This window comes from Epinephelus fuscoguttatus, linkage group LG4 (assembly GCF_011397635.1).
Source record: "Epinephelus fuscoguttatus linkage group LG4, E.fuscoguttatus.final_Chr_v1".
Classification (NCBI taxonomy): domain Eukaryota; kingdom Metazoa; phylum Chordata; class Actinopteri; order Perciformes; family Serranidae; genus Epinephelus; species Epinephelus fuscoguttatus.
In genome coordinates this window covers 5,572,233-5,590,245 of record NC_064755.1, presented here as the reverse complement: position 1 = coordinate 5,590,245, position 18,013 = coordinate 5,572,233, and the positions used below count along the sequence as shown (strand labels likewise).

The 18,013-nt window shown below is 42.1% G+C and overlaps 1 protein-coding gene across 4 annotated transcripts in view; it reads right to left on the bottom strand.

Moving 5' to 3' along the window:
• ppfibp2b (PPFIA binding protein 2b) overlaps positions 1-18,013 on the bottom strand; it is a 144,325-nt gene that overhangs the window by 100,257 nt on the left and 26,055 nt on the right. For all 4 annotated transcript variants that reach the window (XM_049574417.1, XM_049574409.1, XM_049574410.1 and 1 more), the window contains exon 2: positions 6,952-7,056. In XM_049574417.1, the coding sequence (XP_049430374.1) occupies positions 6,952-7,033 (82 nt within the window). In that variant the 5' untranslated portion in view covers positions 7,034-7,056. The remainder of the gene's footprint in view (positions 1-6,951; positions 7,057-18,013) is intronic.

Sequence of the window (18,013 nt, the reverse complement as noted above, 5' to 3'; positions counted from 1 at the left end):
TTCGAGTTATCTTCACTTCGTTTCCACCGGGGCCGCTCAGCTGTTCACCGGTTACCGTGTCGCATCGGTGTATGTGTAGACGTGTGTGTATGTGGAGGAGTTCAGCGCCGGCATAAAAGAACCGCTACCGTTAGCGCTTATCAATATTATGGTCTTTGATAATTTAGTACCGGTTTTCGGTACCCATCCTTAATCAAAACAGAAATGAAATGAAGCTTGTAGAAATGAAATAAAGTTTGCAGCCACACTGACACGGAAGTGCGGAACGCTGCGTGTGTGTTCCACCAATCAGCGTTCTTCAGCAAACAGCCCCGCCCCTGAAGAATTCCAGGTAATCTGAAAAGTCCTACCCCCCTACTAGGTACTTTTTTCAGGCAAAGTTTGGGGTTGAGGGAAAGTTTTTTACCTGGGTAATTTCGGTGGAAATGCACGGAGGTTTTTCAAAATCCCCGGTAAATGACAAAAGTTCCTGCGGTGGAAGAGGGGCTAATGACTACATAGTAAGATGGTCAACACGTCTACTTCCTCCAGCTGTACAAAAATGAAGCCAAAATGACCCAGATACGGTCGCTGCCATCTTGCACTGGTGACATAATTTGGAGTCAGAGTCGCAAAGTAGCAATCTCTGCAGTATCGAACTCCTGCTGTCCAACCAACTGCAAGCAGCGCCACTGATCACAAACACACTGACTGGCACACACAGCTGTCAGTCATGCTGTCACAGCCCCCTTTTAATAGCATCAAATAACTAATTAGAATTAAACTTATCAGAAAAACACTTTAACATACACAAGCACGATAAGAACTTGCTAAAACGACAGAAACCATCTTTGGCAAAAATTTATTTGATGTGTACTTTTTACTTTGGTCCATTTCTTATCTGCTAACATGGAACAACAGGGTTTGTCGCTACAGCCAGGGTGGCTGTACTGTAGACAGCCACCAGGAGGCAATTGAGATATTTAGGCTCCACTTTTGGGGAGCTGTAATGTTCATATGATCATGTAATCTTTATATGGTCTATGGTTCATCCATGAGTCCAAATGGATGTTTGTGCCACATCTGAAGAAATCCTCTCAAGGCCTGAGATGATCTGAGATATTGCGTAACATAATGCTTCCAGCCACAGCTTACACTGGCGCAGAGGCATAAAAAGATACACACAGCTGATGGTAAGTTAAAAAATGTAAAAAAAAAAAAAGTAAAAAGTAAATTGCAGTGACTCTGGTGATTGCCGGATTTAGCACGAGGCTAATTTCCATCCATAGTCCCCAACACATAGAACACACATAGCAGGATACATGCATGTGAGCCTGCATTGCTGACGTGCTGATGTATTGCTGTAAGTGAGTTGTGTTATTTCCGGTGTTTCTGTAACAGCATCTCTGTACTGCTCTAGTGAATTCTACTAGCCCACTTTCTGCTTTCTCACTTCAGTTGCTTTGACATCTACTTCAAGTCTTAACCCACACTAGTTCTGTTTAAGCACTTATAGCTCTCCTCCATTTTACGACTTCCCTGCTAATCTCTTAGCTGTTGTTTGCACGTTACTAGCCTTGTTAGCTACATTAGCTTTACAGTTAGCGTTGGCTTCTCCTTCTGCTCTTTCTTGCTCGGTGTGCCAAATGTTCAGTTATGCCTCTGCCTCCTTTAGCAACAGTGGTAACTGTAACAAGTGTAACTTATTTGCTGCATTGGAGGCGAGGCTTAGTGAATTAGAAGCGCGGCTCCGCACCATGGAAAACCATTCAGTAGCTGCGGTAGTTAGCCAGCCCCCTGTAGCCGGTGCGGAGCCACATAGCATAGCCTCTGCTAGCGGTCCTCCGGTAACACCTGTACAGCCGGGAGGTTGGGTAACCGTTCACGAGAGGCGTAATTCCAAGCCGAAGCCCATGGCTCACCACCAGCCTGTTCACGTTTCCAACCGCTTTTCCCCACTCAGCGACACACCCGCTGAGGATAAAACTCTGGTTATTGGCAGCTCTATTCTGAGAAACGTGAAGTTAGCATCACCAGCGGCCATAGTCAAATGTATCTCTGGGGCCAGAGCGGGCGACATTGAATCTAATTTAAAACTGCTGGCTAAAGCTAAACGTAGATTCAGTAGGATTGTTATTCACGTCGGCGGCAACGACACCCGGTTACGCCAATCGGAGGTCACTAAAATTAATATTGCCTTGGTGTGTGAATACGCTAAAACGATGTTGGACTCCGTGGTTTTCTCTGGACCCCTCCCAAATCTGACCACTGATGAGATGTTTAGCTGCATGTCATCATTTAATCGCTGGCTGTCCAGGTGGTGTCCAGCAAACAATGTGGGTTTCGTTAATAATTGCCAAACTTGCTGGGGAAAACCTGGTCTTATTAGGAGAGATGGCATTCATCCCACTTTGGATGGAGCTGCTCTCATTTCTAGGAACCTGGCAAACTTTATTAGTAATTTAAATCCCTGACAACCCAGAGTTGAGATCAGGGCTCAGAGTCACAGTCCTATACGCCTCTCTGAACGTCTAGTTCAGTTACCCAGCCATAGTTTTCATAGTTTTATACAAACGGTGTCTGTCCCCCGACTACCTAAATTATTTAAATCCAAAATTAAACAAAGAGGAGTTGTGCATAACAACCTCATAAAAATTAAAACCTCTTCTGTGACAGAAAGACAAAACAGGAGAATTAAATGCGGACTGTTAAATATCAGGTATCTATCGTCTAAAGCAGTGTTAGTAAATGAATTAATATCAGATAATCATATTGATTTACTCAGTCTCACTGAAACCTGGCTGTGTCAAGATGAATATGTCAGTCTAAATGAGTCCACTCCTCCCAGTCATAATAATACCCACATTTCTTGAGGCAGCGGCCGAGGAGGGGGAGTTGCAGCCATTTTTAACTCCAGTCTGTTAATCAGCCCTAAACCTAAACTAGATTATAATTCATTTGAAAGTCTTGTTCTTAGTCTTTTACATCCGACCTGGAAAACCTCACAGCCACTTTTATTTGTTATAGTGTACCGTGCTCCTGGCCCGTATTCTGAATTTGTTTCTGAATTCTCAGAGTTTTTATCCAGTTCTTAAATCAGATAAAGTTATTATTGTAGGCGATTTTAACATTCATGTCGACGTTGATAAGGACTCCCTGGCTACCGCGTTTATCTCATTATTAGACTCCATTGGCTTCAGTCAGGGTGTACATGAACCCACTCATTGTTTTAATCATACCCTCGATCTAGTTCTGATGTATGGAATTGAAATGGATAGCCTAACAGTCTTTCCATAAAATCCCTCGCTATCTGATCATTATTTGATTACTTTTGATTTATTTTTACTCGATTACACGCCACTCAGCAACAGTTACTATACTAGATGTTTAGCAGATAGTGCTGTCGCAAAATTTAAGGAAATGATTACTCCATCGTTAAATTCAATACCAAGTCCTTCAGTAACAGAGGTTTCCCATACCGACTTTAACCTCTCCCGAATTGATCATCTTGTCGATAGCGCCGTAGGCTTGCTGCGAACAACACTCGACTCTGTAGCTCCTCTTAAAAAGAAGTTAACAAAGCAAAGAAAGTTTGCTCCTTAGTATAACTCTCAAACCCGTTAAGTTAAAACAAATATTGTGAAAATTTGAAAGGAATTGGCGATTAACCAAACTGGAAGAATCTCGTTTAATCTGGGCAGACAGTCTCAAAACGTATAAGAGGGGCCTCCGCAATGCCAGAGCAAACTATTACTCAGCACTAATAGAAGAAAACCCCAGGTTTCTTTTCAGCACTGTAGCCAGGCTGACTGAGAGTCAAAGCTCTATTGAGCCTTGTATTCCTTTAGCCCTTAGCAGTAATGATTTTATGAGCTTTTTTAATGACAAATTTCTAACTATTAGAGGCAAAATTCATGACCTCCTGTCCTCAGATAGTAGGCCTACCTATCTAACCTCAAACACAGCTGTAAGACCAAAGATATATTTAGATTGCTTCTCCCCAATTTCTCTTCAAGAATTGGCCACAGTGATTTCTTCATCTAAATCATCAACGTGTCTCTTAGACCCCATCCCAACTAGGCTACTTAAGGAGGTCTTACCTTCTTACCTTCTTATTTGAGGAATTTCAGTCAGGATTTAGAGTGCTTCATAGCACTGAGACAGCACTAGTTAAAATTAAAAAAATGACCTTCTGATTGCTTCAGACAAAGGACTCATCTCTGTACTTGTTTTATTAGATCTTAGTGCGGCGTTTGACACTATTGACCATCAAATTCTGCTACAGAGACTGGAACACTTAATTGGCCTAAAAGGTTCTGCACTAAGCTGGTTTAAATCTTATTTATCTGATCGTTTTCAGTTCGTTCACGTTCATAATGAATCATCCTTACGTACTAAAGTTTGTTTTGGAGTTCTGCAAGGTTCTGTGCTCGGACCAATCCTATTTACTCTATATATGCTTCCTTTAGGTAACATCATTAGAAATCACTCTATAAATTCCCATTGTTATGCGGATGATACACAGTTGTATTTATCGATGAAGCCAGAAGAAAGTAATCAATTAACTAAACTTCATAATTGCCTTAAAGACATAAAAAGCTGGATGAGCACCAATTTCCTAATGTTAAATTCAGACAAAACTGAAGTTATTGTTCTTGGCCCCAAACAACTCAGAGACTCTTTATCTGATGACACAGTTTCTCTGAATGGCATTGCTCTGGCCTCTAGCACTACCGTAAGAAACCTTGGAGTAATATTTGATCAAGATTTGTCTTTTAATTCTCATTTAAAGCAAACCTCACGGACTGCATTTTTTCATCTGCGTAATATTGCGAAAATTAGGCCTATCCTGACCCGAAAAGATGCAGAAAAATTGGTCCATGCTTTTGTTACCTCAAGGCTGGATTACTGTAACTCTCTATTATCAGGTAGCTCTAGTAAGTCCTTAAAAACTCTCCAGTTAATTCAGAATGCAGCAGCAAGTGTACTAACAGGAACTAAGCAACGTGATCATATTTCTCCTGTTTTAGCTTCTCTGCACTGGCTCCCTGTAAAATCCAGAATTGAATTTAAAATCCTACTGTTAACTTATAAAGCTCTAAATGGTCAAGCTCCGTCATATCTTAGAGAGCTCATAGTGCCATATTATCCCACCAGAACACTGCGCTCTGAGAACGCAGGGGGTTACTGTGCGTTCACACCAAACGCGATGGACGCAATGAACGCCACAAGTTTCCATTCAAAATCAATGTAAATGACGCGATGACACGCGATGTCGCTTCGGGCGACGCGTTTCAGGCGATAAGAGCGATGCGATGAAGCGATGGCGCGTCCATCGCCTCATTGCGTGTATCGCTTGAAGTTGAAAAATTTGAACTTTTCAAGCGACATCGCGTGACGCTGTGCCGCAACATCCAATCAGCGTTGATATCCAACCATTCATAAAGAAATTATAAGCTACTAACCGGAGACAGATGCTCCATCCCAGCTGTGGAGCGCCTGTAGTTGGTGTCCAGGCGGGAGATCCTCGCACCAATACAGGTCAACAGGTCCTCAAACTGGGCCAGCGTCAGCCTGAAGTACCGCTGGAAACGACCGTCATCCAGACGCAGCTCTTGCAGGAGGTGATGATATTCACCCAGCTGTGTGCGTTTCTGGAGGATATTGTGAACCCAGACACGGCGGCATTTGGGTCTCCAATCCACATCAGATGTCCACAACAGATAAAGAGCAGCTACAGTAGTTAACTCAGCCATGGTTGACGAGACAATAGCGGTAGGTGAAGAAAATTGCGGGAGGAGGGTTGCGTCATCACGACTGAAGCGACGAAGCAATGATCAAAAAGGTGACATTTGTGATCAAGCGATGCGATACTCACGTTACGGGCGATGACATCGCGTCCATCGCGTTTGGTGTGAACGCACAGTTATTCGTGGTCCCTAAAGTCTCCAAAAGTAGATCAGGAGCCAGAGCCTTCAGCTATCAGGCTCCTCTCCTGTGGAATCATCTTCCTGTTACGGTCCGGGAGGCAGACACCGTCTCCACATTTAAGACTAGACTTAAGACTTTCCTCTTTGATAAAGCTTATAGTTAGGGCTGGCTCAGGCTTGCCCTGTACCAGCTCCTAGTTAGGCTGACTTAGGCCTAGTCTGCCGGAGGACCCCCCTCCTTGTCTCTCTCTCTCTCTCTCTCTCTCTCTCTCATATCCTATTACTGCAACTTGCTAACTTGGCTATTCTGAATGTCACTAACTCGGCTTCTTCACCAGAGCCTTTGTGTTCCACTGTCTCTCAGGTTAACTCATATTGCAGCGGTGCCTGGATGGCGTGACGTGTGTGGTTGTGCTGCTGCTGTGGTCCTGTCAGATGCCTCCTGCTGCTGCTGTCATTATTAATCACACTTCTACTGTTATTATACACATATGATTATTGTCACACATGTATACTGTCAGATATTAATATATACTTTCAACATATTGCACCACAGTGACCACAACTATAATTATAATATTATTACTTTCATTAATGTTGTTGTAAGCTACTGTCATTACCGTCTGTCCTGCATCTCTCTCTCTCTCTCTCTCTCTCTCTCTGTCTCTCTCTCTCTCTTTTTCTGTCTCATTGTGTCATACGGATTACTGTTAATTTATTATGCTGATCTGTTCTGTACGACATCTATTGCACATCTGTCCGTCCTGGAAGAGGGATTCCTCCTCAGTTGCTCTTCCTGAGGTTTCTACCGTTTTTTTCCCCCGTTAAAGGGGTTTTTTGGGGAGTTTTTCCTTATCCGCTGTGAGGGTCCAAAGGACAGAGGGATGTTGTATGCTGTAAAGCCCTGTGAGGCAAATTGTGATTTGTGATATTGGGCTTTATAAATAAAATTGATTGAATTGATTGACATAGAAGACAAGATGCTACAGCATGGACAAGTTCTCAAAAGGAAAAAAACAGTCCCCTAACTCATAGCTTGTACCTGCGATGATGTCATCCATCTGCTCCAGTGCCGCCTCCAGCATGTGACTGGCCTCTGTTTCCATAGTGATGGCGGGAAGCATCAGATCTCAGGTGTTGTGAGGTTCTGTAGAAAAAGAAAAAAGAAACATGCGTTTATTAGCAAACACTGCATGTTTTATATACAGCATAACATGCAAAGAATGTTGACACAACAGAGCACCTACATCTGTGAAGCAGGAGAAAGGTTTAATAATATAAAGATTAAATGTCTTTACATTCAAGGGGCTTTTTTTGTACAATTAAGTTCCACATCAGTGTTTATTCCGAACTGTTTTTGTCTTGAGTTCTTTCAAACAGAAGGCAAATATTATGCAACGAAAAAGCGACAAATGTGTCATGATTTTTGGAAAGAAACACTGCTGTTGAGTTTTACATTTTTTTTATTACATTTATTGGAGTGCTGTCTAGTTCCATTACACTGCAGAGAAGGCCTAGATCTCCAGCACTTGGCAACTCAAACCAATACAATCTAGACTGATTTAAAACACTGCAGGTAAGAGGCAAAAAACTGTCCCTTCAACTTAGTAAAAAATTAAACTGCTTTATGCGGCACATTAGGTTATTTGCTAAGTTTTGAGGATTTTGCCACAAACGTTTATATCACAGAGTTCATCTTATTTTCTGCACATGCATGTTACCCATAAATGCACATTCGTCTTTGAAAACAACTGCTGCAGGCAAGAATAAAGTGTACATATAGCCGGCAACTATTACACACACCCACACACACACATATTCCTCAAAGCAGGATTGACTTTTCATCCGTCATCGCTGCCTCCGGCTGCCCCTCCATCTCTTGCCATCCTTCTTTCCTGCTTTTCACCACGCCCATCCTCCCTCCTGTCATTCCTTCTTTGGCTGGCACTCATCCCCGCTGTCATCTCTCCTTCAAGGCTCACATCCCTCTGTTCTACTGTCATGCTTACTTACAGACAAACAGACATCAACATGCGGAAATCAAAGGGAAGGACAGTGATGTAATCTACTGACGCCTTGGGAGAATAAACCCCCTACAGAGCAGCCTAATGCTCATCTACATTAGCACTAACTTTCACAGCCGCACATCATCATGACGGCTGACACTGACAATCTGTAGAAAACACAGGCAATGAACTTACAGTAACATGCCATCATTACAACTCTGGTGCCCTCACCACCATCCTCCAATTTTTTTAGTCAAAGCATGCATGTGCATGTGTGTGTGTGTAAAGATGCAGTGGTGTGTGTTTGTAAAAAAACAAAAAAAGCCTTGTACTTTTATTGTTAATAATTATGAATGGTTCCGTATTAGTCTTGTTGAGACAGAGGGTGACAGCACAATTCAGACAATATGACACACTGACTCTGTTCAACAGAACTGTGACAACAGTGCCTTTGTCTCTGAGTGTGTGTGTGTGTGTGTGTGTGTGTGTGTGTGTGTGTGTGTGTGTGTGTAAGAGGGAGAAGGAGACTTTTTTGAGAAAGACAGTGTGTGTAAGCAAGGAAGCTGTTTTTCATGACTCTGTGTGTTCCATTCTGACACTGTGTGTATGTAAAGGTGCTGATTTAGAGATTACTGTCCTGTCCTGTCCTGTGACGAGTCAGACTCTAACAATCCTGTCCTGTCCACTGTCTCCCATATTGCGAAATCTGTACAAATGCTGTGTGGAAATGGGTTTGCTTGTGTGTGTGTGTGTGTGTGCAGGCTTGTGGAAAATACAGTAAAAGAGAGGAGATGAGTAGTGAGGGTGTGTCTGTGTGTGTGATCTCCTCATGATCTCAGTTAAATCTTGGTAAAGAAATTCCAAATGAATTAGATTGTTTCAAAGGATATTTTTTGATACACACATTTCACTGTAACATAATAGGTTGATGCTTTCTTTAGTCATGTAATATTTTAGTTATGAAAGAAATGTAAAAAATCTGTAAACACTTAAAAAATATTTGTTTTTGCAGCAGTTTCACATGATACTTCTGTAATAGTTGTGTTTTTAGTTTTGCAACATGATTGTGTATTTGGTTATGTTTTCTGTGGTTGCAGTGTGTTTCTGTATTTGGTTGTGTTTTCTCACTTTCCAGTGTTTTCTAACTGTGCATGAGTTATCAGAATGGTCAAAATTTCCCTATTTGTGTTTTGTCTATTTGCATGTGTCCTCTTAAGCTGCAGTGTTCTCACGGCCACCATAAATATATCAAAGATATTCCATTTAAAATGTATATTGCAGTTTTCATACCTGTGTGAATTGATAAGTTAAAAAGTTAATACATAGTTAAGAATTAATTTAAGATAGCACAATAAAAACTGCTATTACATTAGTATGTTGTTTACGTATAGTCAGAGAATTAAAATCAGTTACAGTAGTTCACATGTGCCAGCTGTTGTATTATTCTCTAAAAGATAATATTCATTCATTCATTCATTCATCTTCTAACCGCTTCATCCTCTTGAATGTCGCGGGGGGGCCTGGAGCCTATCCCAGCTGACATCGGGCGAGAGGCAGGGTACACCCTGGACAGGCCGCCAGACTATCACAGGGCTGACACATAGAGACAAACAACCATTCACACTCACATTCACGCCAAAAGATAAAAATTACACAATAAATAATCATGACATTATTTTAATTCTATGCAGACAAGAATCCCTGTTAAACTGAGGTTTAATCCCATTGTCTGTGTCTTGTTCTTTCACGTCCTAGTAGAAACAGACATGCCTTTTCCCAGCAAGAGCAGAAAAACGAGTTTGTCAAACATGACAATGTGTGACCTGTTTCTTAAAGCTACAGTCGCTTCAGGGTTGACAGGTCTGTCTCCTGAGGCAAAAAGGAAGTTGCCACTCTTTACAGTGAGTCTGTCTGTTGTGTTAACAATGAACAGCTTCACTGAGAGTGAAAAAAAAGAGACGTTATCAGGTGCTGATAGGACAAATCAAACACAGCTGCAAGAACTGTTTGAATTACTGTTTTTTAACGGAAAGCACGTAGTTTCTAAAAAGTAGTGGCATGCAACTACAAATCTGTCATTCAGCTAAGCATTCAACACTGAAGAATGTGATAGGTACTTTTACACAATATTGAAGTTTAAGAAAGTCCCAAGAGCTCCAGTTACATAAATTAAATACAGTGAATTACAAAGGATTTGCTACTCAATATTTTAAGGGTCAGGACACGTTATCCATTATTGTCAATGGCAAAAGGTGAGGTCAGAGGCGAAAGCGATGCCGTAATGGCGAGCAAGTGTTCCTGAGTGCCTATTTTTGGGGGCACTACAGCTGCACCCTGAGATAAGCAAAGTTCAACTTTTGGAACGCAACAACATGCATCGCATAGGGGTGGGAGTCGCCAGAGGATTCACAATATGATATCATCATGATACTTAGGTCATGATCTGATACAATTGCGATATTGTGATGTGTTGAGTATTGCGATACAACATATTGCAATATATTGCGATTTATTGCAGTTTTTCCCCAATTGCAAATTATTTTGCTAAAGGAAAACTTTATCTTATGAGGTAAAACTGATGTTGACAAAGTTTTCAGTCTGTTCATCTGACTTTAATCATTTGTATTGCAGCATAATGTGATGCAAAGCAGACTGAGGAACACCGTCATAAAACAGACATGCTGCATACACCTGACAAACTGAACTGTTGGCAGATTTAATGCCCTCTGCGAGGCCAGATTAGGCACATAAATAAAATGCAGGTATCCCACTAACTGAATGGCAACACCCATGTTAGAAGCGTTGTCTGTTACAACCACAATCCCCCAATCTTGTGCTGCATCTTGCAGGAGGATCGCAGCGTTTGCTCCGGTGTGACTTTCATGTACTGTTCTACTTCAGAGAACGTGAGACAGCAGTCACCAGTCCTCTGTGAGATAATGTGCTGTTATAGTCACATATGGATCCACCGACCTTAAAGTCCAGGCGTCACAAGTTAATGCCTCCCTTCCTGCTGTACTCAGAGATTCCTCAACTCCATGCTTCACTTCTCTGTAGAGCTTGGGTACAGCTGTGTCAGTGAAAAAAAACTTCCAGACTAAGTCACATACCTGGGTTACAGTGTTTTTAGCGTATAACAAAAGCCAAAGAGTTGGATGGTAATTTTGTCAAGCTAAGTGTTTCCAGTGTTGGTTGATTGTTTTGGCGGGGCGGGTTTAGCATTAGCTTGGCCGTCAGCGGCTTACGCTATCTCTGGATGATGGAGTGTAAGGTGAGCCCTCATGTTCATAGTAGAGTTCTCATATGACACTTCTTATAAATTACATCCAAGTCCTCCTTTCCTTCCTTGTTAAAAAGTCCAAAATGAGTCCAGGCATTTGATTTAAACACGATGGCGCCTTTCTGATTTCTTTCTCCGGGGCCTCCACCTTTGTTATGATGAACTTCCTGCAAAATGCCGCTGACTGAGACCTTTGCTGACCTCACCAAGACAAAAAAAAAAACATTAGCACCATCTAGCGAACCAAAAAATCAACTGATTTTATTACTGTGTACCAGAAGTTGTATTAAAATTTTTATTTGCAAATTCGTGTATCAATACAGTATCGCCACGCAAAATATCATAATACTATGCTGTATCAATTTTATCCCCCACCCTTAGCCTTAGCATCTCATGTCATGTGAATAGGAACAACCAGTCCCAGCCAGCAGATACCTTTTCTTTCTTCCATTAGTATTAGTCTTTGATAAATATGGAGAAGTTTATCATGTTAGTGCAGGGCTACCCAGAACTTTACATTTGTCCAACAGACAACATTTTAGCCTAATACACACTTAAAAAACAACACCTGGAAGAAGATCAGCTTTGAAGTCAGGATTTCTAGCAAGTAGGCTATGGTACAGTGCTGGTTATGGCCACTTTGCAACATTCGGCACAACCTGTCTACGCGCACTTTAAAGTTGGCATAAGAGTAGCACCAAGCACCTGACCTTGCGCTGACATGCACATGATTTCTAAAGCCTGTCATCAAAGCAATAGGTCAGCCATGTTTTCATGTTGACATAATTTTACTGATGAAATACACAGTGATGAAGCTTCAAATTCCAGACCCCAAACACCAATGCTGGACCTAAACTCAGGTGTTGGAATGGTTCACTAAGCCAGCCAGTCTTTTAACACACAGTTCACTTTTCCAGCCTTTATATTCATGAAAGTGCCATGTGATAACATCAAACATGGTCTGCTAGACACCTGTATGCAAACAGTCATATCAAAAGATCTTTTCCATGTACTGCACCTGTGTGTGAGTACAGAAAACAAAGCAGTGTGTCTGCTGCTTTGCTTCAACCTCACTCCCCCCATCACATCCACACACACAAAGATCTCTGTGTGAGAGAGATAGATACAGGGAGGAGATGAGTGGAGAGGTAAGAGTGATTAGGCAGCAACTGTGTGTGTCTGTGTGTATATGTGCTGGACTGCCAACAGCTGACAGCAAGCACCCCTGTCTGCTAGCCAACTGCCTGCGCTGCTATCAGCTTCACGATTAGCACCATCAGGACCATCACAAGGCCTCGGTGCATTACTGTCATCCAGCACTGCTCTTCATTACCGCTCCTCACTTCTCCTGCTGCTCTGCACATCAACAAGCTGATAAAGTTGTACACACTGCTGGGGTTTAAGGCAACGTACATGAGCAGTTTAGTAAACAACTCTTCTTTTCATTACTCACTCCTGCTGCACAGCCTGCTGTTATTCTTATTGATTCGCTAACTCCTCTCTCTGCTGAGGGCTGCGTGGACCTGCACAACTTTGGCTGTCTAATCAAAAGTACTTCAGTAAACCTGATTCATTTTGCACATTTCAAAACAAAACCGACTGAAGGCATATGAGGACAGTGGACACAGGAGCAAAGCAAAACACAGCCATTATATGGAAAAGTCAAACAATGCAATAAAGTTCACCAAACAGACAAGACAAACTATGCCCTGGTCTTCTGTACAAATACTACATGTGTTGGTATCGTATGATCCGTTGTGGCCAGGACTCAAGATAAGCTCACAGAGCAGGCTAAGGAAACTCAGGCTGCACTTTGAAACATGTGAGAAAGAAAAAGAAAAAGAAAAGGCTATGAGTCACTGACGTATACGGATAAAAGTTGAGTAAAGATATTAGACAAACCCAGTGAAATGATACCTGAATGAGAGTACTGGAGAGTCTTCTCAGACCTGGTCAGAGGTCAAAAGCAAGTTAAAATAAGGTTTCACTGTAGACCTTTTTCACTACAGTGATTTGGAGCTGTTTTTGCAGGAACAGCACAGGTGTAACTAATAACATGTTAAAAGACCCAGTTCCTTTGTTCCTTTGCAAACTTCTGACACTGAATTTTGTGGTGAGGACACAGGAAAGGTTTTCTTCTGATGGCTCTTCCATGAAGGTCGTATTTGTACAGGTGTCACTGCACAGTAGAACAGTGCACCACCACTCCAGAGTCTGTTAAATCTTTCTGCATGTCTTTTGCAGTCAAACAGGAGTTTTGATTTGCCTTTCAACAATCCTACAAGCAGCTTTCTTGGAAAGTTTTCTTGGTTGTATCGCCCTCAACTTGACCTCCACAGTTCCTGCTAACTGCCATTTCTTAATTACATTATGAACTGAGGAATCAGCTACCAGAAAACACTTCTTACAGCCTTGTCCTGCTTTGTGTCGTACATAAGTACATAAGTCGTACATAATCTTCAACTAATTGATTAGTTGTGGGGGGAAAAAAAATCTGCACGTTATTACTTCTGCGGTGGTGTGTCACTCTGCAGTGATACCTCCAAAACGCTAGTCGGTGGTGGAGGATTCTGTTTAGTGCTGTAAAGTTTAGTTGATTCAAAACACACATCAAACATGGCTTAATAGAGACAATTTCAAACACAAGTACACAAATCAACTTCACTATAACTCGCAGCATTCACAGACAAACACTTGTCATCTGGACACATTTCCCCCACCAATACATCATGCTAACATTATTAGCACAAGCCTATGGTATTTTACATAGGCTAATTTATACAATGTAAGCTGCTATAGCAACTAGCAATCTTTTCCTCTTCTCATATAAAACCAGGGACAACAGCAACATTTAACAAAGGTAACGGCATATAATTTGGCTCCATTACAACTCACAACATTCACCGACAAAAAAACTGTCTTATACTAAACACATTTTTCAAGCAAAAACAGCATGCTAACGTTATTAGCGCCAGCCTATGGCATTTTACATTGTGTAAATTAGCCTAGCAGCTAGCGATCTTTCGCTCTTCTCATATAACACCAGGGACAACAGCAACATTTAACAAAGGTAACGGCACATATTTGCCTCCATTACAATTCACAACATTCACCAACAAAACAACTGTCACACCAAACACGTTTTCCAAACAAATACAACATGATAACGTTATGCCGCCAGCCCATGGCATTTTACATTTATGTTATATAAATTAGCCCAGCGATGAGTGGAGATTTCCTCTGCTCATTTGAAGCTAGGATAAATCCCTGAAGGATAAATCGCACACAAGACTTAAAATGCTATTTTAATGGAGGCTTTACTGTCTGTAAAATACAAGTAAATGCGAGCTTTGTGTCCACTGAGGGAAATGGTTAGGCTTGTGCTGGTTTGAAAATTTAAAGCCAAATATCTAACCGAACCGATATATCGAATTATATACCTAATTTTACCACTGGGGGTCGCATGTGAGCTATTTTTCCCAATAAATGCCCATTTTAGGTGTAATGCGCTTCCAGTCCACTAGGTGGCAGTAATGCTGTATTAACCGCCAATACACACAAGGTTACACAAGAAGAAGAAGATGCAGAAGGACACCAAGGAACCTTCCTCCAACTCCGCTCTCTCAGCGGAGACATGGCGGTTAAGAGGGCCGAGCGAGAGGACGTTCCTGTAGTAGTTCCAGCCCCCCAAATAGTACCAGGAACTTCTTCAGTGGAAACGGGTTAGCTACTAGGGCAACAAACTGAATGACTGCTGACTCCCTCGCACTTTTCCCCGCCCCCAGTGAAATTTGATCTCTCTCAGCAGCAGACAGCTGAGCGGAGCTGCTGAGTCCCTCTGAAGCCTCTGAGACAAACTGAACAAAACACTTGTAGGCTCCTCCACTTCATTTATAAACAAACATAAACCTTATTAAGTTGTCATAATGCATGTTACAATGCAAGATAAGTTGAATATAGTCCCTTGACACGCCACCGATGTGAAAAGCTTTTTTTTTTCTCTCTCTGGTTTATCCAGTTGACGTGAATTAAACCGGGTGGAGCTCTTAAACCGGACCGAACCGGTTAAACCGGAAATTGGCACAAGCCTAGAAATGGTGTCAGTATACAGAAACTGACAGGAGGTCTGCGTCTCCATAACGCTGAGTGTAAGGGTGGGCAAGATCAACGTTGTGTAAACAAAGGGGGGTTTTGAAAACCATTGTCACAGGTAACTTAGCCTGTCCCTCCCGCGGCAGGAAATAATGGATTAATCCTGGAAAGCTGTTGATGTAGTACTTTTCTCCTTATTAAAGTAACAGAGCGATCACTCGACCAATGAGAATTTGGTCGGACGAGAGCATATCGACCAAATAATCGACCAGTCGACCAGGAGACTACAGTGCTACAAATGTATTGGTGTACCCAAACTTTTGCATGGTGCTCCCCATGGTACTCTATTGGTATTGGTATCACTTTAAGGGTATTGGTATTTTTTAAATAATACCCAGCCCTACTACTGAGATGGCTTTAAATTGCTCTTGAAAACCTCAGCTTCTACTGGCATGACTACACACTGCAGTATCTGCTTTGTGAAGGTAGCAAAATGAATAACTATTTTTTATTTAGTAAGATTATTTCTCTATAGCCTATGTGGGCTACTTTCTCCCCAAGCTCACAACCAGCCCAACACACAGACACAGAAGAGGGAGAATAGCTATAAAAAGTATCATCTTAGAGCTTAGTCTGTGGGCTTGAACACTGGTTAGATTATCTTTTCTAGTGTATGACTGTGGGTAGTGTGTGATCTGTGAACCGTGGCTGATGGCTGCTGGGGGTGCAAGAATATATAGTTTCATGTGACTCGAAGCACTGCACTCATCTGTACTGCTCTGCTCTTTACTGTCCTAGTCCTGCTAAAGTGCATTTCATTCAACTGTGCTCTGCTCAGTTGTCTCAAGGAAATATGGCTCTGTTTTCTGTTCTCTCTGTGCATTATCTTTCTACTATCTATATCTATTATATCTATATATTCCTTTCTCCTTGACTGTGCTCTGTGCTATACTCTGGTTGGTCCAGTTGACTTCTGCTCTCATTTCCGCTGTAATCTATTTTGCCCTCAGAGTGAGGGTAATGAACCATAATACAAAACAACACATGACTTCTAGCCAACGGTCATCATGACAGTAACAAACAGCAATGTGAACATTAAAACATACTTTAAATCTTTTTCCTCTGAAATAATCCAAGACTGTTATCAGTTTAATGTTATTTACTATAATATGTATGATAAATTTAAGTCTTAAAGAGCATGTCAGATGTCAAAAATCTAGCAATACAATGTTGGGTTAACAGAGGTAACCCTCAAACACATTCATACACAACAGCACAGAACGCTGTGCACTGAGCTCACGGTGAATTAGTCTTTCCATGACTGAACTATCGTGCCATTGACAAGAGTCACAGAAAGGGTAGAGGAACAACAAACAAGTCAGAGTAAACATACAGTGGCAGCCCCCCCACCCCACCAGCAAAAATAATTGGAGACCGACATAGCCCTTTTTACACAAAAGTCAGATTATAGGGCTGCTACGAAGTCCCTTCTTTTTGCCATCTTTGCATTGACACACAGAACCAAACAATGGTGGCATCATGCCACTCCCGTGTGTGATTTTAGACAGCAAGCCGGCATCACAAGGGCAAAAGAGGCGTGATGGGCATGACATGTAACACAAAAGCATTGGCCTCTAGTGTGACATATTACCCTTAGCATCAGCAGCGCTTTATAAATAAGAGGTTCGTTCGAGATGAGCCAGGCCTGCGTGGATTCGATCACCGGCGATCGGCGCACAATGCATGCCGGTTAGTTTTGTGTCCGACTTCATCCCAACTTGCTCTGACGTATTACAAAAGTGGACGGCGATAAAGCCGCGAGAGCAAGGCGGCCGCAGTTTTTAGAGCCAGGCGCTGCAGTTGCTCTCCACCGACTGCACCGCCTGGCTCTCACCTGATCTAACAGCTGATTGGTTCAGATGTCGACTCAACGATATGACGTTTTAGGTAAACTACTCATTTTTGTTGAATCCTAGAGATTAAGATCGTATTTGTCTGACCTGAAGGTTTATTCTGTGAACAGAAAACATGTTGTGTGACTGATGGTGAGAACAAACTGATATATGGGTCTTTTTTAATGAACTGGCATCATTCCAGACAGGATGTAAGTGTGTCTGTGACTTCCTGTACGGACTGAAGGCTGCTGGAAACCAGTCGGGAAACTGTCCGACTTCACTGCGGCTTTTTGTCACCGCCCCCCGCTGCGGCCGCCTGCTCTCGTCTACTTTCCAGGCGAGGCACAGTTCATCTCGAATGAGCCTAATAGCAATGGCATGACATGGCAATAACAATTATGTACCAAGCCTGATATATGGCGGCTGATCTCGTGCTCTGCTCAGAGGATAAGGAGCTCCCAGGCCTTATCATTTTCTCAATTTGCGGATATTTTTGGCCACTGTTTATCTTCTTTGAAATGCTATCAGCTACTTTTTAAATCTCCTGTGGTGGGTCGCACACATAACACGTCATCAAAATGTCATACTGTCCCTTTTATACACATGCAGTTTCAGAGCTGTTACTACCTCCAATGCCAGCTCAAAGGCAGGACAACTCTGTCACCCCATTCCACAATTGTACCTTTTACACACAACAGAGAGGCAGCATACTGGCGTGAAATCCCCACCTTGAACAGGCAGTTTAAAAGGGGCTACTGTTTGTACGAGGCTGTTGTTGTAATTTTTCATGCTCGTGCAAAGGCAGTATTATCTTGTGAAACTAGACCACCT